The sequence below is a fragment of the Bombus fervidus genome, chromosome 3 (genome assembly GCF_041682495.2).
Source record: "Bombus fervidus isolate BK054 chromosome 3, iyBomFerv1, whole genome shotgun sequence".
Classification (NCBI taxonomy): Eukaryota; Metazoa; Arthropoda; class Insecta; order Hymenoptera; family Apidae; genus Bombus; species Bombus fervidus.
In genome coordinates, this window is record NC_091519.1 from 9624502 (window position 1) to 9646688 (window position 22187).

The 22187-nt window shown below is 32.2% G+C and overlaps 4 protein-coding genes and 1 long non-coding RNA gene across 9 annotated transcripts in view; 3 read left to right on the forward strand and 2 right to left on the reverse strand.

Annotated features, from left to right (window-relative positions):
* The window catches only part of Shep (RNA binding motif single stranded interacting protein alan shepard), a 47573-nt gene extending 45253 nt beyond the window's left edge, over positions 1–2320 (reverse strand). For all 5 annotated transcript variants that reach the window (XM_072000173.1, XM_072000172.1, XM_072000171.1 and 2 more), the window contains exon 1: positions 2187–2320. In XM_072000173.1, coding sequence (XP_071856274.1) covers positions 2187–2243 — 57 coding nt within the window. In that variant the 5' untranslated portion in view covers positions 2244–2320. The remainder of the gene's footprint in view (positions 1–2186) is intronic.
* On the forward strand, positions 282–8477 carry LOC139985612 (uncharacterized). Its single transcript, XR_011799452.1, has 4 exons — positions 282–296; positions 1795–3836; positions 6173–6377; positions 6858–8477. It is a non-coding gene; the product is annotated as an uncharacterized lncRNA (long non-coding RNA).
* A 3626-nt stretch (positions 8478–12103) lies between these two features.
* Positions 12104–13683, forward strand: Mettl2 (methyltransferase-like protein). Its single transcript, XM_072000175.1, has 6 exons — positions 12104–12262; positions 12474–12626; positions 12710–13024; positions 13101–13214; positions 13293–13465; positions 13528–13683. The coding sequence occupies exons 1-6, from the start codon at positions 12153–12155 to the stop codon at positions 13659–13661; spliced, it is 999 nt and encodes a 332-aa protein (XP_071856276.1). The 5' UTR covers positions 12104–12152; the 3' UTR covers positions 13662–13683.
* Positions 13684–13968: 285 nt separating this feature from the next.
* LOC139985608 (protein HID1) lies at positions 13969–18232 on the forward strand. The gene is made up of 12 exons (XM_072000168.1): positions 13969–14156; positions 14378–14737; positions 14850–14903; positions 14975–15198; positions 15273–15514; positions 15599–15829; positions 15911–16036; positions 16100–16356; positions 16437–16680; positions 16745–16887; positions 16967–17133; positions 17220–18232. The coding sequence occupies exons 1-12, from the start codon at positions 14091–14093 to the stop codon at positions 17440–17442; spliced, it is 2337 nt and encodes a 778-aa protein (XP_071856269.1). The 5' UTR covers positions 13969–14090; the 3' UTR covers positions 17443–18232.
* Positions 18233–18506: 274 nt separating this feature from the next.
* LOC139985614 (uncharacterized) lies at positions 18507–21597 on the reverse strand. Its single transcript, XM_072000176.1, has 4 exons — positions 21130–21597; positions 20762–20963; positions 20359–20554; positions 18507–20233 (listed from the first exon to the last, which is right to left on the reverse strand). The coding sequence occupies exons 1-4, from the start codon at positions 21218–21220 to the stop codon at positions 19940–19942; spliced, it is 783 nt and encodes a 260-aa protein (XP_071856277.1). The 5' UTR covers positions 21221–21597; the 3' UTR covers positions 18507–19939.
* Positions 21598–22187: the final 590 nt, after the last annotated feature.

Here is a 22187-nt window from a genome sequence, read left to right on the forward strand (position 1 = left end):
TCTATAATTACACTTAACACTTTTATTATTATATGAACTTTAAATAAAAATTGACAAATATCAATATATCAATTTTCAACTTCTTACTAAAATTCAGTTATCATATTATAAAACAAAAATAATTTCGATCATAATTACGTGTTTAAAAACTATGTGAAAATGTTATTGTTGTGTCACTAAAAGCATACAAGGTTGGCTACACTGACAAGCGTTAGGTCGAATTTCAATGTGCAGATTAAGAATGCTTCCGGATAGTGGCTCCACGTCGCTTTCACAAGCAACTAAATATTATATTAGTAAGCAATTGAGATCTCCTTAAATATTAACGAAAATATTTCAGAAATAACATAGCAAACAAAAAATAGTTATTTATCTCATATTCCATCCAAATTCATAACTATTATTCATAAAAATGTTGATCATAGGAAGAGCAATAAAAATACTAATCAAAAAACAAAATTATGAAAAATACGAGAATTCCCTTAAATGGAATTCTTAATCGTTTCTATTAGTTTTATTAAGCAATAAATCAAACGAGAAAAAAAAACATTCAATGATGTTTACTTATCTAGAATTATCACTTTCTATCGCAATTGATATATTCAATGTATTATTTCTACATTTATATTGAATTTATCGTACATTGATGAGCAGAAAAATAAGTATTTTAAGTATAGTAAAAAATGTAAAATTGCACGAAAATCGGAGCAATTGAAAGTAGACACAGAACAGGAAGAGACGACAAGAGCCTGCGCAGAATGCCAGGACCGTATACATAAGAATAAGAACCCGTCACATACGCTATCCAAATACCAAAATATTTATTTTGACATTTCTGTAAAGACAAATCATGAAAATCATAAATGGTAGTTCCATTAAAAATTTTACAGTATCTTGACCAACGAGAAATGTATATTTTCACATGCTTTCAATTAATAAGAAAAGATAATAGGAATAATATTTTAAATACATTTATCCGATTACATTTCAGAGGAGATTGTACTCAATGAGTTAACAGTAATGATATTCATGACTATAATATAATAAATATGTTACTGAGACCATGTGGTTTGAAACACTTTACTCTTGATTTTTCAGGATCAACTCAAACTATTCTAAGTGTTACAAGTACTACAAAGAATAGTATAAAAGTAATAGATTAATAAAAACTGTAACAGCAAAATCATGTAATAGAAATATATATTTATTCCAATGAACGTCATTAACGTATTACCGGCAACTAGTATGTACCTACTCGTGACAATCGTCAATTCGATCCATTAAGTTGATCATTCGTAATTTATTTAAATACTATCGACAGAGACTGCGGATTTTTGTGCATTTATGGAAAATTAAACGATGCAAAAATACGCAGAAAGCGTACGCAATGCAAAAATGTATAAAATATCCAAAATGGAGTAACGGTTTTGACAAAACACATTTCTGCTTAGGTTCTTTTTCTTTAATAGTGTTTAATTTGTATAATATTCACAACCTACTAAATAATAATGATATTGCGGATTTTCATGCATTTATAGGAAATTTGAAAGCGCAAAATTGCAGAAAATGCACATAATATCTAAAAGTATATAAAGTATACATATAGTGCTTTTTATAACACTTAAGTAAGTTATAACAATTACTATTATATAGCTAGCAAAACAGTTTTCTATCTAGTTCCTATTTTCTTAATTATGTTCTCAAAAATATGAATTTGCATAAAAACCCACACTCCATCAATAATTGAAAGCAAAAAAAAGACAACCAAAATGAACGTATTCTAAACTATTTCAGACGAATTCTCCTCGGTTACAAAGCACGATAGACTCTCTCGAGGGAGAGAAAAAAGGAAGGAAGGAAGAAAAGAAGCAATACGCGAAGACGGCCGAGAGAAGTTGAGTGGGGGAGAGAAAGAGGAGATTGGGTGGGGCAGCAGACGCCCCGCGGCAAACTGTCAAACTACGCCGGTTCCGCAAGGTTCGTGGCCATCGGCCGTCCCCATGGTAATGCTACGTTTTCCAAGAGCATGAACACACAAGTAAATATGCACCGACACGAACGCAAAGCATGGAGGGTTCGATGCGGAAAACCGACCGATATGAATTGATTTCGAATATAACTAAATACCCGAGTAAATTATATGAAATAAAATGACAGAAAATATCGTTGGATTTCATTCGACTTACCATCATTTTATAGTTGAGCTTTCTTGGCGCGGCTACGTTTTCCATTCTCACGGACATGTTAGCGGTTTTATCGCTCGTGGCGCCCGCTCGAAACGATACGCTATGCCGTTGTCCTATTATTACGGGTAATGCGTGTGTCTCTCGTCTCTCTTCTCTTATTTCGTACTTGTAGGTCGTTGCTGGTTTTTTCAGACTGGTGTTGCCCGGCCGTTAAAGCAGCGTCACCCGCGGATTTACGATATCTCTTCGACACTGGTCAGATGCAAGCAAAGAACCAACACAGCACGGTCACGAAACGAATTTGCACTCCGATCGGCCGATAAACCGGGGTGGAGCGAAGGCAGAAAAAGAGTGAGGAAGGAAGAGAGAGATGATGAATATAAGTGTGGGTGAGACGCTTCGTAGAACGAGGGTTGTCGAGGAGGGGGTAGAACCTAGGACGAAGTACAGTACGTATGGTTATGGATGCGAAGGGACAGCAATAAAGTCAAAGTCAGTCGGTATAGTTTTAATACCGACAAAACCCGATGCTACAAGCGCAACAATAAATCACTTTGCAGAAAAGAAAGAGAAAAAAAAGACGATAGGACGATCTGGATAGAGAAAGAGAAAGAAAAAAAAGAGAGAGGGAAGAGAAAACGAGAGCTGAGGGGTTGAGACGTAAGGAAGAGCCAGAGGAGAAAAAGAGAAAGAGGGACGTGGTGTGTGCGGCTTTCTGTTGCAATGACCGAATGTACACGCGGTACTACGTAAATGTAGTCAAAGGATGGAGTGAGGAAGAGCGAGAAAGATGAGGAAAGAAGGGGGTAGAGAGCCTGAACCGATGGCGATATGAGACGGATGTCGAGTGTCAAGAGGGTGTGTCGGCTTATACACTTCACTACTATTATCGGTCGAACACTTTTCTCCACGTCGTAATTCGTTATTAAAACACGCACCACATCGAGAGAATCAGTTAGGCTACACCGAGAACTAAGACAACGAGCAGAAGAGACTACGCGAGATTATCACCTATTTCGGTGTCGTTTTCAACCAATAGTGGCTGCTGTTGCGGTACGATCGTTCTTATCCACGTCGTTGCCGTCTTCGTCGGAATTGTTCCCTTTATCGTTGTCCTCGTCGCTTCGGTCACTGTCTTCCTTAAGTCCTTATCTTAGATCCTTCGCTTGCGTATCTTTCCAATCACACTGTCTTCTTCCTTTATCCTTATTCCTCCTCTTCGTTTTTCTTTTCTTCTTCTTCTTTTTTCGCACTTAGATCTTCCAGTTATCGCGAAAATCTTTCTATCTTTTTTCGTACTTTCCGTCGTCGTCTTCTCGTCCGTTATATATCGCGCGTGTGGCCTCGCACCTTTTTAATATCGTACAAATTCCACGAAGCACTACTAATACAGCATGTTACAAAAATAGAGTTTGTGTTCCCTTAAATAAAATAAATGTACAATTAATTTTTACTTGTGGTTAGGAAACATTTAGTGTGTGTGTTGTCTTGTAGGTAGAGTCTAAGCTACTGCCCGGCGAGGTTCGCCCATCTTGTCCGAAACTAAGGAGAGTCGCCGCTTGGAGGCGCTATGCACGCCGCCACCAACGGTGGGGCTCCGGCGGCCGCACCTGTCTGCACGACCGCCACTCAACACACATTCACGTATCAGTACGTATACGAGCGATATCTTCCGAGTTCGTTGAGCGCGACAAAGAGATAACCAATGTACCAATCGTCCGTCCAATAAAGACAGGGAAACTACAGCCTAAACGAATGACGTAGAGGAAAGAGGGCTATGATCACCGCGGTTTTCTTGATGAGTTTCAGCGTGGCGCAGTTGGCAAGCATGCGAATGAACGAGTGGCGAAAGCTCGACGAAGACCGCTAGCAACAGCGCCCCGCGAAAGACGAAGAGCGATAACGAAGCACGATACAAGGGAAGAGAATGAAAAAAGAAGAGAGAGAAAACGGACGACAGACAGTGGCGGGTGGTATACTCACCCCCGTATACGCGACCCTTCGCGATACGGCAATAAACATGTGTGCCATATGCCCTCTTATGTAGAAATCTACCTGAGATAGAGTACCGACCGACTCTTCTCTTCTTGTTCACCGACCATTTACTAAAGGAGAAAAACCGGTAGATATTAAGATCTCTCTCTTTCTTTTCATATGATGAGAGATCGATTCTTTCGGCCCTTTCGTTGATGCCCGACGAGCTTCTTTCGCACCTTCCCGCGAGAGACTCGCGTTATCGATCGTGGAACGACCTCACTCACTTCTCCTACTCCCTCGAGGTCAGGAGACGAGATTTTCCTCTAGCTTTTTTCCCCCCTTTTCAACAGCAAATCGCGGTAATTTCCTTTGCGGTCATCGACATTTCTCATTCACCGAGATGCTGCCTAGACAAACGCCGCGGTAACGTTCGATGAGGATCAATCTGGAAAGCAACGCGTATGATGGTTTCAATCGATCTTTCACTTGCACTCTTCACTATTTAGTTCTATTATGATGTTCGAGCGAAATTCTCTTTCTGGTTACCGCCTGTTGGACATAGCTCCGTACTACTCACAGATGCCCTCTACATTTCCAATTCTAGATTCTCGATCAGTGGCGTAGCAATTGGAAAACTCGATTCGATCGGTTTTATACATATATCCTATTTCGTCACCTACACAACTACGTAGCGATGTAAATTGAATGGATAAGTTATGATTATAGGATCGTATGCAATTTCTAAAATACATCGTAACGAAGAAAGTATCCGTAAACCGGATTTGTGTAGCAATTATGTTGTTACTAAATTTATCATGCAGATCTACAATGGCAAGAAAGCATGTATTATCAAAACGTTACTTTCGGTAATGACAATATTGATTTTATATACGTCAAACAGATGTCCGAACATACGCTTTTACTTCGCGAAAGCCTTGAAAAAACTGCAAGAATCTTTCCATTCGTATCAGTACAACTTGCACGAGTAATAAGTCACTTTGATATAACTACTTAACAATCATTTTGTGATTTGTCTAATAAATACAAACCGTGCCAAAGGCATGCATATAACGTGTCTTCGAAATCCATTGTCAAATGTTCCGAATATAAAACTACACCATTCTTAGTAAGAAATAAATATAATATTATACGTTTTTATAAATTATAAATCGTTTAAAGCCATAAATCATATATGTATTGTATCATATATATATATATATATATATATATATATATATAATTCATAGATTAGAATATATTTTCCTGTACTTACAGTACTTACAGTAATTTCACTATTAGCACACATAACGCTCTTCTAACTAATAACACTCTTCCTTGTTCAAACAAAGCCGAGGACCGATAAATCAGTAACTGAATTTGCTTGACTGTCTGCCTGCCTGCCTACCTGCCTGCTTGCCTGCCTGCCTGCCTGCCTGCCTGCCTGCCTGCCTGCCTGCCTGCCTGTCTGCCTGCCTGCCTGCCTGCCTGTCTGCCTGCCTGCCTGCCTGCCTGCCTACCTGCCTGCCTGTCTGCCTGTCTGCTTGCCTGCCTGTCTGCCTGCCTGTCTGCCTGTCAACCATATACAGCATCTTCGATTTTGAAAAAAGCAGGCCACTTTGTTTTGACCGATGTCTTTTCTTATATCTCTCCTTCTCTTTCCCTCTCATTCATGACGAAGTCACGGACAAGGTCAAGGCCGTTGGCCTTCATTTCTCGACATCCTCCACAACCTCCTACGAACTATCTCTCTTTGTCTCTCTTGTATATTCTTTCTAATCTTACACATTTACCTTGATACATAAGATCTAATGAATATTTATGACATCGTAACTTTTCTATCGAGGTAGTTCGATCGATACATTCAACTTGTATTGTTTGTTCAAGGGTTTATTAATAGGGTTTTTCCAAGGATTTATTGTCTTTTTTTCATTTTCAGTGCTAACTATGCCCTCCCTTGTACCGTTACTTTCCCCTTCTGGCCTGACCATTTTCCATCTTCGATTTCACAGGCCCTGCCACGGCGAGTCGCCTTCAGAGAAGGAGGAAGGGACTGAAACAAAAATGTCTCTTGCAGAATGAACGATCTCACCTGGTCGACTCGTTCTACTACGCGTGGAATTGCACGGAGATGAGAGGACGGCAGCCACTCAGACATTCCGTTCCTCGTACGAACAGGTTTCCTACCGATTGCAGAAAAAAACTACTTAGACTCAAGTAAGCTAAACAAAGTTATTCGCGAAGAATCGATACGCCCGATTTCGGTATAGAGAGAAAGAAATCTGTAAGCAATCTACAACAACGGTTACAAAAAGTATTGACACGATATTGTATTTGATATAGTATTTACGTACTAATTAATTAGATTCAAGTATATTAAATATCGTATCATTTGCAAATACTTTCATGTGATTACAAAAATTTGATACTAGAATATAAAATATAGAATCTAATATAAAAACGTTTCATTAGAAGACGGATATGTGCCAATACTCGTTGCGATAGCTATACTTTGCATTTTTTATAATTGAAACGCTTTGACTGTATGGGATAAGTACATATGTATATGATAATATTAAAAAATGAAAAATTAATTTTTGTCATATATATAAAATTTTTATTTTGTATATACCATTATCTTTTGGAAAGAGAATAGTGTTCTTAAATTATATTAACTTTTTTTATTTGCTTTTGTAGATAATTGTTGGAAGTATGCTGAACCACATGGGAACTCGTCGATCGCGCTATGAAAAGTCCGAAAGTGATAGTCCCAAAAGACCGTATCAATGTTGATTAAAAATCGTCGTTTCCACGCATGCGTCACTCTTAGCCACTATCAGTCTTATTCGCCGAAACTATAAATGGACGAATATGATATATAAGAATGATTATTTTTAAAATACATTTGAGATAACTTAGGATGTACACTAAAATATTATTTGATAACCATATAATTAGGTAACATGTATTTATTTGATGTATAAAATTATATATATATCTTTTGTAAATATTGCGTGAAATGGTATCAAAAAAGATGGTTAGACGAGATATTCGAATATCATGGTAAGAAATTCCACGATGTACGCCAAAATTCCCTAGGGGCACTTGGGTCAACAGGAAGTCAAGGCCACGCGGTCAATTGCCCCGCGATCCGTCGCCGTTATAAATAGATACGAGCGGCCGGTATCTACGCATCTATTTGCACGCATGCTGTAAAATCCGAATCGGAGTTATTCCGACCGAAGTATAGATGGTTTTTGCTTTCCCTGGACTTTTTTCCTAGCGCGTCTCAGAAACCTCCCATTGATAAAGTGGCACGTAATGAATGTATCGATCGTTGAATCCCCTAACGCTCTAACTGTTTATTCCTATTAATACCAGTTTAATGAAAGGAATGAGTTTCTTTCAGATATCCCTTTATAAATACGGCCGTCGCCATTCTAAATAAAGGACACAAGAGAAATGGAGAATCGTGGGCCTCTGGTTTCTATATAAGTTAATAAATTGAATAGTCCCAGAATAAAATAAAGCAAGGGTTGAAGACAAGCAAAAGATCATCTACTTATTGTTAAAGAAATTGAAAGTCTTTCTCTCAATTTTTATATTTTAGTACATTCACTCTGGATCACTGATTATATGTAACTAGGAAAAACTTGCAAAATATGAAATACAAGAGTAATGTATAGTTTCTTAGACTTTTGACATTATTAAAGAAATAACTCACAGTTAATTTGTCATTTATTGCTCTTCTGAATTCCGCCCCTGTTATCTTTGCTTTATAATACGTGTTTCCGAGAAATGCATCGCATGATTTCCTCTATAATTTACAAACAAGTGAGTTCTTTCGAAAAAAGGCAGCATAATTATCCGACATTCAGAATGTTGTGTTCCGCTAGTATGTATTAACACACAAAGATACGTTGTTGTAATGAAATGTCAGATATTATCACAATACAGAGAGATCGTGCAGAAGGAAACAGTTCCTATGAAACAAGAAGAGTACTTATTGATCCGGTAGGTGGTGGATGTAGCGAGCATGGCTTATAAATGCCATCCGCTACGAAAACTACATATAACCGATGCCAATACTCTCTTTGACGTGGAATTATTATGCAAGTCAATTCTTTACGAGAAGGGTCGTCAAATAATTCAATGAAATAAATCAATTAACGATACGGTCTATTTTATATTCTTAGACGTCGGAAAACGCAAAAGTTGATAGCAGGATGAATTATCTAGAACCAATGATTTGGTATAATCCTTTGAAATTCTTAAATGTAATACGTACATATATTAATGGAGTACCTTAATATTAAACAGGCTCCAATTTTTTATTTTTCCTCTAATTATGTTGATATGTATTTTTTATTTTATGACTCTTTGTTTTATTTTTCTTTCATTTTTAATAAATATTTAAAATTTTTTCTGACCAGGCTTCAATACGACTTGATAAAAGATACAGCTTTGCGGATAAATTCAAGGGGAATAACCCTGTACCACCCTATACTGGCAGAATATATAATCTCGAGGTCATTGCCCGAGCGATCTTTGGGGGTTCCACCATGCCTGAAACGAGGGTGAGGTAACTCGGAATACTGGGCAGATATCGACCACTTTCCCCTAAAAGCTAAAATGCAAGGATGTAATTAAATATCTTTACACATCCCATTTATAAAACACATAAAAACCAATTTAACACAAATTTACAAAAAATATTAATAAATAACTAATTACCTCAATATCCCTAGACATTAGCATCATTTAATATCCTGATCCTGGTAGACACCTTCATCACCTTATATTAAAAGTAATTCAATTTCTTTTTTCTATTAATTCAAATTTTAATTCAGATGTATTCTTATCTTGTTTTAAGAGTGGCAGGTGGATGTTAAAGAACATTGCTAAAGAGCATTGCTAGTCACGGACAGGCTGGAACTTAAATTTTTACCAGGAGATTACCGACATGACTAGTCCTCCATTTTTCGTTCATTAATTAGATTCTGCAGAGAGCGGTCCCAAATCCCTACCGGCCTACCGGGAATTTCCCAAATTCCTCGATGGTCAATTCGCCCCTGTTGTGTTAGATATAAGGACATGCACAATACAACTATTTAATTTTAATTATATTTTATTGATAATAATAATATCAATGATAATATAGAGAAAGTATGAAAATATGATTTATGATCTTCACTTCGGTAGAAGTCGACCTTCCTATTTAGAAATCGCAAATCAGACCGCAAGATTAATCGGTGCAGTGATATTTGTCAGTTCCTCTTGTCTTTTCGGCGACTGTACACGAAGTGTGCAAGGGCGAGGATTCGATTTTTTTCGACGTATGAGACGGTCGAAAGAAGAGGAAAAAGAATAGAAGAAGGAGGAAGAAAATCGAAGAACTGTCTTATGGGTAGGAGGGAGAGATAGGATAAGGGTTATTCGATGGGTGGCCGTGCCTTTTGGGGCAGTGGCCCTTGCTGCGATGCCTCCGAGGGTGAGAAGGGGCAGACGAGGACCTACGCGTTATTGAGCGGGCATTTCCCACAAAGCGCAGACGAGGGCAACCACCCCGTAGCGTTGCGGCGCTCAGAGTTCTCTACTCACTCTTCCTTCTCTCCCTCTCACGTTCTCTGTCTCCCTTGCCATCCCCTTTTTCCTGTTTCTCTGTTCGCTCGATCTCTATCCGATCTCTGCATCTCTCCCTGCCCTATCCACATTTTTATCTTTTTCTGTCGCCTTCTTTTTCTGCCTCCCTCCTTCTCGCAGTCTCCTCTCATTTTTTCTCTATATCCCTTTCTACTTTGGTACGTATACATACACACATACCATATATATATATATATATATATTATTTGTATATATTGTTATACTATGTACATATATGTATATATATATACATACATATTTCGATATTACACGTTCTTGTCCTGTTAACATAGAAACCCTTCGTTCCTGCAAATTTCTTGATGTCAATAGGCGCTTTCGAGTTTAGTGCGCGCGTTAAATTTATCGAACACAATGCTTGTGAGCCCATCTAAAAAAGAGGCGATGAAAGCCGAGGAACATATGTACTTTGTCGCTCTATTTCATTTTCCTTTTTCTTTCGGATCCTGAAACTAATTATGAACATAATAGAAAACAGATATTAAAATTATATTATGTTTAAATATATAAAATCAAAGAAATTTTTTTTCTTTTATTAGTGTATACTTGATGTATGATAATTCTGTTTTAAAAAAGAGGTAGTTTATTAGGGTAGTTTTAGTTTGTTAGATTCGTGTTTGTTTCTCCTTTGGATTAATTTCTTAATTTTAAGCTATCTTCAAATTTTGAGGGAATTCTGTATGAAAAAATGTCATTTTTCCTCCCGTCGTTTTTATTCCTATGTTTTAGTCTTTGTCTCCATCGTTCTTCGTTTATCCTTTTGTTCTCGCGTAGCTTTCTGTGCGCATGTTTTTCATTCGCACTTTGTCTCTGCAAATCCATCCGCTTTCTGTTTTCACACTAAGAACTATACTATCCTAGAGTACCCTGTGATAATACTGCAAAAATTATTTTTAATTACATTCCATTTTCTCTTACTTTATGAAGCGTTATAAATAGAATACTTATCTGGCTGCTTATAGTTATTGCTACATGGACTGCAGTTTTTTCAAAATAATACATGTTTGATTATTTTTCCATTTTCACTTGATACTTTATCTTGACTTCTATACACTTTAGATATATACTAATAGAAAACATTTTTTATTAATATGTTACAAAAAGATCTTTTTATATTGATACTTTGAAAGTGTATTAATTTATGTTATACATCTATATCATAATATTTGCATTTTTTGTCGTTTGCTGTGGAAAAATCTGTTACAAAAAGTTTTGATTTTCTGTACTTCAAGCTTTTTTCAAGTCGGCTGAAATCGATGAGTACTAACCCCCGTGAAAACATGAGGGAAAGAGAAATGGATGTATCGATCTCACCTCTAGGGACTTGGTGGGATTAGGACATCACGGTAGCCACCCACGACGAGCCATGAAGCTCCATGCAGTAGCGGAAGACGGAACTTGTAGTCCCTTAGCAACGTGTTATCATGAATCTGAGATACATAATTTCAGATAACTTTACATATTTCAATTAATTTCTTTTTAAATATATAGTTAAATTATTTTTATCTTTTAAAATCTATTATTACTAATAAACTTCCTAATTAATTACCATACTTTAGATATCCACCAACAACTATCTTTAAAAGTAAATACATATATATATTAAATATAACTTTGTTTAAATAGTTAAAATGAAAAATAATAAAAAATTTGAAATCCGTTTAGTATATTAGATCATATAAATAATTTTATTATTGAAATATTAATTGTTAGTACCTTGCATTATAATTTAAATATGTGATATTTTCATATCGAAAACTATTGTATATAATATATACAGTTTTTATACATTTTAAAATAATATTGATTTTCAGATGGAAAAAGACAAACGTACGCCTCGTCCCTGTGGTACCAATCATCCAATGACGCAACATACCACCCTCAACCTGCACCCTCTGCGTCACACCCATCCTGTTTCCGCATACCACGTGCCCTCAACCTATATCTGTCTCCTAGGTCGTTGATCTGCAAAGGTCCTATTGCACATACGGTGTAAATTTACAGTATTTATTACAATTTATAAGGAAATAAGCATTAAATAGCCCAAAGCAATTGGTATAAAAATGATCGCATTCTATTTATGTATGTCAATTTTGTTATGAATAACAATTATAATACTTCGTAAAATATCTGTAGTCTGCTCTCGTAAAATTGTTAAATTTTATTTAGTAATATATTTAATTAAAATAAATAGGATTGCATTATTTTACCAATTTGTTATTTTACATCATGATTTAGTAAGTTTTTGATTTCTTGTTTAATACATATCATCCGCTTATATAGTGCATATGTACGCTGCATCTATGCTCTGCAGAAACACGTGATACAAAAATGGAAGAGGGTATACCAAAATTACAACAAAATGAATTAAATGATAAAAGACCACAATTTGGTAACAGAGTCCTCTCCAGTAGTGACAATGTATTTCAACATAACGCGTGGTACTTATATATGTTTAATGTTTAATAAAGAAAATTATAAAATTGGGTTATTGAAATCCTAACCTATAAAATATAGTTTTCTCAAATTGAATTGTTTTTATACGCTGAAAACATCAATTTTCATTAAAGAAAGAATTAATTTATTATATTATAGACTTATTATATTTCTTTAACTATGATACATTATCATTTTACAATATATTATTTAAAGGGACAATGTTGTGTGGGATGAGGAGCAACGAAAGTTAGCTCAATTAAAAGTGAATGAAAATTCGACCATAATTTTATCAGATGAAAGAATTCAGGAATATGAGAGCAAGGCTGATAAATATTGGAATAAGTTTTATGGAATACATGAAAATAAGTAGATATATGAGTTAACTATAAATTCTACAATTATTCTAAACAGTGCATATAAGAAAAAGAGTTTTACTTTTAATGTTGCAGATTTTTCAAAGATAGACACTGGTTATTTACAGAATTTCCTGAGCTAGCCGCTGATATTGTAAAGCAAAATGTTAAACAACCTCTGAGATCTACAACTGAAAAGACAAGTGAAAATAACCAAGGATCTCATATAAAGATCCTTGATTTACCTAGTAAGAAGGGAAATAAAATTCTAGAAATTGGTTGTGGAGTAGGAAACACAGTATTTCCAATACTTTTGTATAATAAGGATCCAAACTTATTTGTATATTGTTGTGATTTTTCTGATAAAGCAATAGATATATTAAAGCAGAATTCTTCTTATGACACATCCAGGTACAGTCTTATATCTTAATATAACATATTATAGCAATCATACATAAGTAACATATTACTTACATTTCATTTAAAGATGCAAAGCATTTGTTCTTGATGTAATACAAGAGAAATGGGAAACTCCTTTTGCACCAGAAAGTTTGGATATTATAGTGCTAATATTTGTCCTTTCAGCTATACATCCTGAAAAGTAAATATTTAATTAAACATTTATATATGTTCATATAATTGGAAATACAAGTTACATAATTAAATCTTATTTCTCCAGAATGAAGCATGTTATACAACAAGTACATAAGTATTTAAAACCAGGTGGATTAGTTTTATTTCGAGATTATGGAAGATATGATTTAGCTCAATTAAGATTTAAGAAGGGCAGTTGTCTTGCAGAAAATTTTTATCTTCGAGGCGATGGGACCAGAGTATATTTTTTTACCCAAGGTATTTTGTTTAATAATGGAAGATAAATAAAAATAATAAATAAATAAAATATCTACTTACAGAAGAAATCAGGACCCTGTTTACAAGTTGTGGTTTCGCAGAAGAGCAGAATCTTGTAGATAGAAGATTACAAATTAATAGAGGGAAGCAACTTAAAATGTACAGAGTATGGATTCAAGGAAAATATAGAAAATAAATAAAAAATTATATTAAGATAACTGTATTTCATTTTTCTTCAACATATTACTGTACAAAAAACGTCTATAGAACAATTAGAGGCAATTTTTTAATATTTTTAAAATATTTCTTGTTAAAATATTGATTATATGAGCAATTTGAAATCATTAAATATGAAAAATAAATAAAGCTTTTATTAAGAAATATGCCATGCTTTTTCTATAATACCGAAGATTTCTCTCGAATAGTACTATAGTATATTTATGCTAATAAAACGAAAATAATGAAATTATAGTTCAAAAAAATAAAGACATATTGGTAACACTGCTGTACTATTAGGACATAAACATGGCGTTGACCGTCATCGTTCTGGTTTAGAGAGATATAAATTGTTCCTGTATTTTAGTACTAAACTTTTTACTTTAAATCGACAAAAATATAGAACAACATGGGAAATGCTGACACAAAGTTAAATTTTCGAAAAGCAGTTATACAATTAACATCAAAGACACAGGTAAAAGCTATTGTTTATTATTTTATTCAGCAGCATATGATATATTTGACATTTTGATGCATTGAAACATATACAACTTTATTTGCTACTTGTATAACTTTCAATTAAAATTAATAACTTTTTTTCTATAAAATAAATTAAATTTTACGTGAGACTGTTTAACTACGTAGACAATTTACTACTTAGGTTAAAAAAAGTACATTTTTATTTTTTAATTATAGGTGATTGATGCTTCAGATGATAATTTCTGGGATCAATTTTGGTCCGAAAACGTGACTAATGTACAAGATATTTTTACTTTAATCCCTGCACCTGAAATTCGAATACTAAGGGAAGAAGCTCCTTCTAATTTAGCCACATTGTGTTATAAAGCAGTGGAAAAATTAGTAAAAGCAGTTGATAATAGTTGTAGAACCCAGAGAGAACAACAAACTGTTTTAAACTGTTGTCGCTTGTTAACAAGATTATTACCATATATTTTTGAGGATCCTGATTGGAAGGGATTCTTTTGGTCCAGTTTACCTGGTAAAGAAGATGAAGAGAGTATACCATTGGCTCATTCGTTACTCAATGCTCTTTGTGTAAGATACATGATACATTTTATTAAAATAATAAATTTATTTTATTATTTATTAAAAGTAGTAGAAAATATTAAGAAATGTTACATTGTTATAATTTCCATTTTTATTTTAGGATTTACTATTTTGTCCTGACTTTACAGTAGCTGCAAATAGAAAATCTGGTCCAGTAAGCATTTTCTTGTCTTTTGAAAATTTTGAAAATTTCAGAGTATTACTAAAATGTTTAAAATTATTTAGGATAAAGCAGAAGAACTGCAATCTATAGATAGTTGTGAATATATCTGGGAAGCTGGTGTAGGATTTGCACATTCACCTCCTAGATATCCAATTTTAGATTCGAACAGAACAGAGTTATTAAAGTTATTACTCACTTGCTTCAGTGAAACTATGTATAATCCTCCCTTGGATTTGTCAGTGACTCCAAACAGGTGGATTCAACATTTAACTAGTTCTGAAAATAGGTAACTCGAAGTTATTATATATACTCTAATACATAAAAATAAATTGGTAAAAAATCTTCCATGTTTTAACACAGACATGCTTTACCTATGTTCACATCATTGTTGAATACAGTATGTGCATATGATCCTGTTGGACTTGGAGTGCCATACAATCATTTATTATTTACTGATTCATTAGAACCATTGGTTGATGTTGCATTACAAATCCTTATAGTAACACTAGATCATGATACTAGTGGTGGTACTCCATTAGAAGAAGGAAGTATTGGAGATAATTTATTCATTAATTATCTAAGTCGAATTCACAGAGATGAAGGTGAAATTTATTTTTATATTTAATTACATGTATTTTAAACAAATAATCGAATAAAAGCATGATTTATAACAAACTTACTTTCAGATTTTCAGTTTGTATTAAAAGGTATTACAAGATTATTAAATAATCCATTAATGCAGACGTATTTGCCAAATTCAACTAAGAAAGTACATTTCCACCAAGAATTATTGGTATTTTTTTGGAAAATGTGTGACTATAATAAGAAATTTTTATACTATGTACTAAAAAGTTCAGATGTTCTTGAAGTACTAGTACCTATATTGTATCATTTAAATGATTCGCGCGCAGATCAGTGTAAATATTTATAATTCTAATAATTTACTAAATTTAAATTAGTATTTTTATTATACACAGTAATTTAATAAAATTTTGCAGCTCGTGTTGGATTAATGCATATCGGTGTATTTATTTTACTACTATTGAGTGGAGAACGTAATTTCGGTGTTAGATTAAATAAACCTTATACGGCTACTGTACCTATGGATATTCCCGTTTTTACAGGTATAGTATAGTATTAATACACTTTATTTAAAAATAATATATAACTTCTAAATATACTTACAGGTACACATGCTGATTTGTTGGTCACTGTATTTCACAAGATAATCACAACTGGACACCAAAGATTACAGCCATTATTTGATTGTTTACTAACAATTCTAGTCAATGTGTCTCCATACCTTAAAACTCTATCAATGGTGGCTAGTACTAAGCTATTACATTTACTTGAAGCATTTAGTACTCCTTGGTTTTTATTTTCAGCACCTACCAATCATCATTTGGTATTTTTTCTTTTGGAAATCTTTAACAATATCATTCAGGTAACTTTTACATATATTGAAGGAAGAATTTTTAATATCTAGAGAAGAAGGAAATTTTAACAAAGTTTATATATTATTAGTATCAATTTGATGGAAATAGTAACTTGGTTTATACTATAATACGTAAAAGGCAAGTGTTTCATGCATTAGCAAATTTACCAAGTGACTGTAATACAATCGCAAAATCTCTCAGTAAAAGACAACGACGACATGTACCCGCTAGTACATCTAATGAAAATGTCAATGAAGCAGCAATGGAAGGTTCACATCCTGCGCAACCTGCAGAACCTGGAACTTTGAAAGCAACCTTATTAGAAACACCAGGTATATTCCTTTATTTTATTATATATTATTTGAAAAACAACTTTATGAATCAATTCTGTCAAAGGTATTGAAAAAATGACTGAGAAGGAGTCTGCACATCCATTAAGTCCTTCAGTAAATATTGATGTAGGAAAACCTAATCATCAAAATAACGTGAATGCTGCAGAGGATTTAATGAATTCTACTTCTAAAAGTTCTGTTATACCGGTAAGATCACAGTGTAAATAATTAACAAATTTCTTTAACATCCATAAACTATTTACATGTTATCTTATCGATTAAATAGAAAGGCGGTATCAGAGTGGCAGAACATATGAATTCTTCTAATAATATAAATCAGTGGGTTCCTTCTAGCGAATGGGTATATCAATGGAAAAGTAAACTTCCATTACAAACTATTATGCGATTGCTTCAAGTTCTCGTACCTCAAGTTGAAAAGATATGCATTGATAAGTGAGTATAATTTACTATTTTTCTTGGTAATTTGTTGCAATAATATATATATATATATATATATATTTTTTTTTTATATATTTTAGGGGACTTACTGATGAAAGTGAAATTTTGAAATTTTTGCAACATGGTACATTAGTTGGCTTATTACCAGTACCACACCCTATTCTTATTAGAAGATATCAAGCAAACGCTGGAACAACTGCTTGGTTTAGAACATATATGTGGGGCGTTATATATTTAAGGAATGTCGAACCACCGATTTGGTATGATACTGATGTAAAGTTATTTGAAATCCAAAGAGTTTAAACACGATGCATATTATTAAGTAAATTATTATTAGCTTTAGCACTGAAATTTCTATATTATTCTTACATGAGGTATCATTCCTTAATATAAAAGAAGAAATCTCAGTGATCTATACTTATTATAAATTGCACCAAGTGATAAAGAACTTTACGACTTTATTAAATAACGAATGACATTTTTACAAGTGTAGTCTTTCGTACAATTCTATTACACAGAGTTACAGAACTGATTTTACAAATATTGATTGTGAGAAACTATGATGGTATTATAATTCTCAACTTTTACTGATAAATATGTAAATATTTGCGACTGTTTAAGTGCCTTCACAGATGTAAATGACAAATCATTAAACCGAATTGACATCTATTTAATTAGTAACGTAGTTTCTTATTTTTTGAAACTATTTTTAGTCTAAACTATTTTATTTCATTAACTTGATATTTTTAGTAAAAAAGCACTATTGAATTGCTTGTTTGACATCACTAAAGATAATGTAATAATGTATTTATTAAGAGTAAATGAAATTACTCTAAGTAATGTAAAATGTTGGTTTTGTATGTCTGTGTAGTAGTCACTAAATTTTTGAAAGACAACTTGATAATTCACGCTTTGTAATGCATAATATGTTATTTGTAGTTAACAAATCTTATCCTGTCTGGTATATTTTCATTTTGTGACGGTACAAACCAAGTATATCATATATTTTTCATGTAAAAACAAATGTATTTATTTTTACATTGTAAATGCATTAATAATCTCAATTTCTTAGGTTTATAGCATTTCAAAATAAGATAATAAGTTCCTTTTTATTTATATTTCTCTCATATTTTAAATTATCTATAGTTTCAAATTATAAAAATTCTCCAATCTTATAATGTAAAATATATTTATTTGTTAAATTTTAGAAATGAAATAGAATTTTTATAGTAAGACATTTTTTATATTTATATCAAAGCAGTTGATTAAAAAATTAATATGATTTTATTTAGTAAATGCGTATATAGTATGTATATATATATAAAGTATTATATATTATTTATTAATGATATCATTTTTCTTGAAAATATTTTGCTTTGATTATATATGAAGAAGCCAGAAAGATGGTATAAAGGTGACATTATTTAAAATTTAGAGGCCTTTTTATGCTTTTTATATTTTTACTCATGTACATCATTTATGTATTGGTGCAATTACATGGTTGTACTTTAAGATTAAATTATATTTATTTTAATGTGTAATAAAATGATATAATAAAATATTTAGCCATATTATGCATACAAAATAAGCACCTACACTTAATTATTATGTGACAACTCTATACAAGTGTAGTGTATTTAGAAATTTGTAACACATTTGGTATACTAAATTGAAGAAGTAATAAAACAAAAAAATTGAATAATACTTTTCTTGGTTCAAGCTACATTTTAATATGCAGAAACATAGCTTGAAAGTCATTGTTAGTTGTAACTATTAGTTATGATATTCTATGTGATGATATATATTATATAAGTTTATTTCAAATATAAAGCAAAGTTATTGCATAAAGAGTTTCAATATTGAGAAAGAAAAATTATATAAAATCATATACATATATATGTATATTAAGTTTGTGTCATAGCCAAAAATTTTGGAGCATGAAAAAATTATGCGTGTATGTAGGTACACACTTATCTATATTATGTACAATTATGTAATATTAAGTATTATAAAACACATATTATACTTAACCTATGCTTTTTTAAATTATTATACAATAGAGTTATTGTACTTTAATTTATAGTAAAAGATTTTAGATTTATTTCAAACTTGATAGATTATGGAAAAAGTGAACAGTTTATATACCTAGTATGACTCTGTGCTTGTTTTCTATAAATTAACTTAAGTTTCAATTTTATTTTATTGCATAAATAGTGGTTTCACTTTGTAAATAAATACATATATTAATCCAACGTGAATTACAATTTTATCGTAATACATCGGTTTCTCTTATGTTTATATTTTATAATGAAAAATTTCTTTAAAGGTGAAGAAACGTTACTCATTTTCTACAGCAAATCATTTTGTATATTTGTATTTCGCTTAAATAAACTTATTCAAGTATAAAAAAGGAAAATATATATTAGTACTGCATTAAACATAGTATCGCGGACATCAGTTGTACTTTCTGACTCACAATCAGATATTGTGTATAATGCCCACAACAGTGCCTCTTATATTTCTTTAAATTGCAAATGTTACCATGGGCGACATTGATGTTACATTACTATTTTGTATCACAGATGTAAAGTTTTTCTAGCCTAGAAAAATTGTTAATATCTTCATTAACTTTTCCTCATTTCTTTGTTTGCACAAATCAAAAGCTCAGAAATGAAATATTTATAGTTAATGATGCACTTTTAATAATATTGTGTATCAATGTTTTATGTTTAGAAAATGTAGTATATGAAAAATAGTGATAGTATTTTATATAGCTTTATATTAATTTACTAATATTAATCTAACGCATAATTTTGTCATAAGATGGTGGTGGAGCTTCTTCTGATAGATTGTTCGAGGGAATCAAAATAGCAATATGATAGGGTGGTGGTGGATTCTGTCTTATGACAGAAATAGGTCTAATATTTTCATTAGGTATTGGAGTTGTACCAGTCACAGATGCAATACGTTCCTCTTGAATTTGATGTTCTTCATGACTATTGCGATGATGTCGACAACATAAAATAGAGTATAAGCATGCAAATAATAATGATGTTATTAGACCCCAAAATACGAATATTTCTATACCTTGACCCTGTTGAGAAAATGTTCAATATTAATAATAAAGAAATGAAATTAAAATTACTTTTACTTTGAAATTACTTTACTTTTGAAATAAAAATTTAATTTACTTTATAAAAAATTTCAGCTTCAACTTACTGTATCACTGAAACAAAATTTTGCAATAACCACAGATCCTGTTGCAAACACAAACGTTATCCAAACACCACACCGTAATTTGTAATTTGCAAGTTCTGCATCATTAAATTCCGAAAAATCCAAAAAGCTCCTATTTGTTCCATTTGATGTAGTATTTGATAATATCAATTGATTATTCCCAGCAGTTGTTACATTACTGTAAATAAATAAAATCTTTAATATTTTGACTATTGTATTCATAATAGTTAACAGTTAAACATCCATATTGTTCATAATAGTTTATCATTAAGGGCGAATCATTTATAAGTACTTTCTGGTGATAGACATGTATAAGTGAGTCACCCTGTATATAAGAAGAACATGTTCCTCAGAATCCTCTTAGTAGACCTTTTTCTTTAATTACTTGGAGATGTTGTTTAGCTGAAGGTGTTGAGTAGAGCCAACTGGAAAATGTTGTGTTTCATTGTTTGGTCTTATCGTTGTTCTTATCATTCTGCTAGTATTCATATTACTAGGACCAGCTGTATTTCCCATAGCATTCAGATTTTGAAATCGATGAAGTGGAGTAACCATTTGTCTCAAATCTGCATTATATCTAGATTGATCTGTAAAAACAACAAATATAAGTATGAAGATCATTTTGTCTACTTAATGAAGAGATTAACAATTTTGCTGTTGTGTATATTAAACAATTTTCACCAAAATTTGTAGGTATCATAAGTAATAAATACATTTATGTGTTAAAAAAAGAAATTGAAAATATTTTCTTACTCAAGCGGGTCTTTGGCAAAGGTGTGGCGGGGTATCGGTGGCCAGTGAAACCGTAATACCTGCCCGCCGGTTTGTTAATCCAGAAATGCATGCTCCGTTTGAACAGTTTTACATATCCATTGCTATTTATGAGACTTGGCCATCAACTACTATAGGAAACTATACCACCTTCATAAAAGTTTTCACAAAAAAGGTTGCGGATGGTTCTAGTTCAAGTTTCATTGCCCGTACATTTTAAATCGATGCATCGCATCAAAGCAATTCTGTTATTCATCATTCGTAAAGAAGATATTTAAAGGATTTAAAAAAGTTATACATTTCTATCTTCTCTGATTAAGAACTTTAATCACGTTTAATAAACATTCTGAGAAATTCAATACAGCCAAACGACAATTTACATTTAAATCTGATTCGAATAATATACGTCAATACATAATGACTGAACTGCAGCTTGAAATTTTGTCATTATCAATTTAAAATCAGGTGTACCAACACAGATGAAATATACATCATGGATTTGTTAGAAGAATGATAGAACCAGAGAGTAAATTTCCTTTCTGATACAACTGAAGAAAACAAATTTTTCAAATAATCTATTTGAAATAAAAAATGATGAATATTACCTGATATTACTCAATTACTTAACAATGAAAGTATATTTTTTTCTTTTACATTTTCAATCATAATGATATTTTATGTGTATGTATAACACACGAAGAAACTAAAGAAATAACATTCAAATGTAATTTTTCAAGATAAAAGGTTTGGAAGTAAATTTTTTTTTTATTACATATTTGTGTATCACTTCATTCTTTATTACCTCTTAATTTTTATTTTATTATATCATACTACATGTTATTAAATAAGTTCGAACATTTGAAAAATAAATGTTTTGTCTTTAGTATTTCCTATTTTAAAGAAATGATGAATATGTTTAATTCATTTTCTAATTAGAAATTTTAAATTGTAATGATTTTTTGTGAAGCATTTAATTATCATATATGACTTTAATTTATGCTAACAATTAGTTGAAATAAGTTACGCAGTTAGCTTACAAT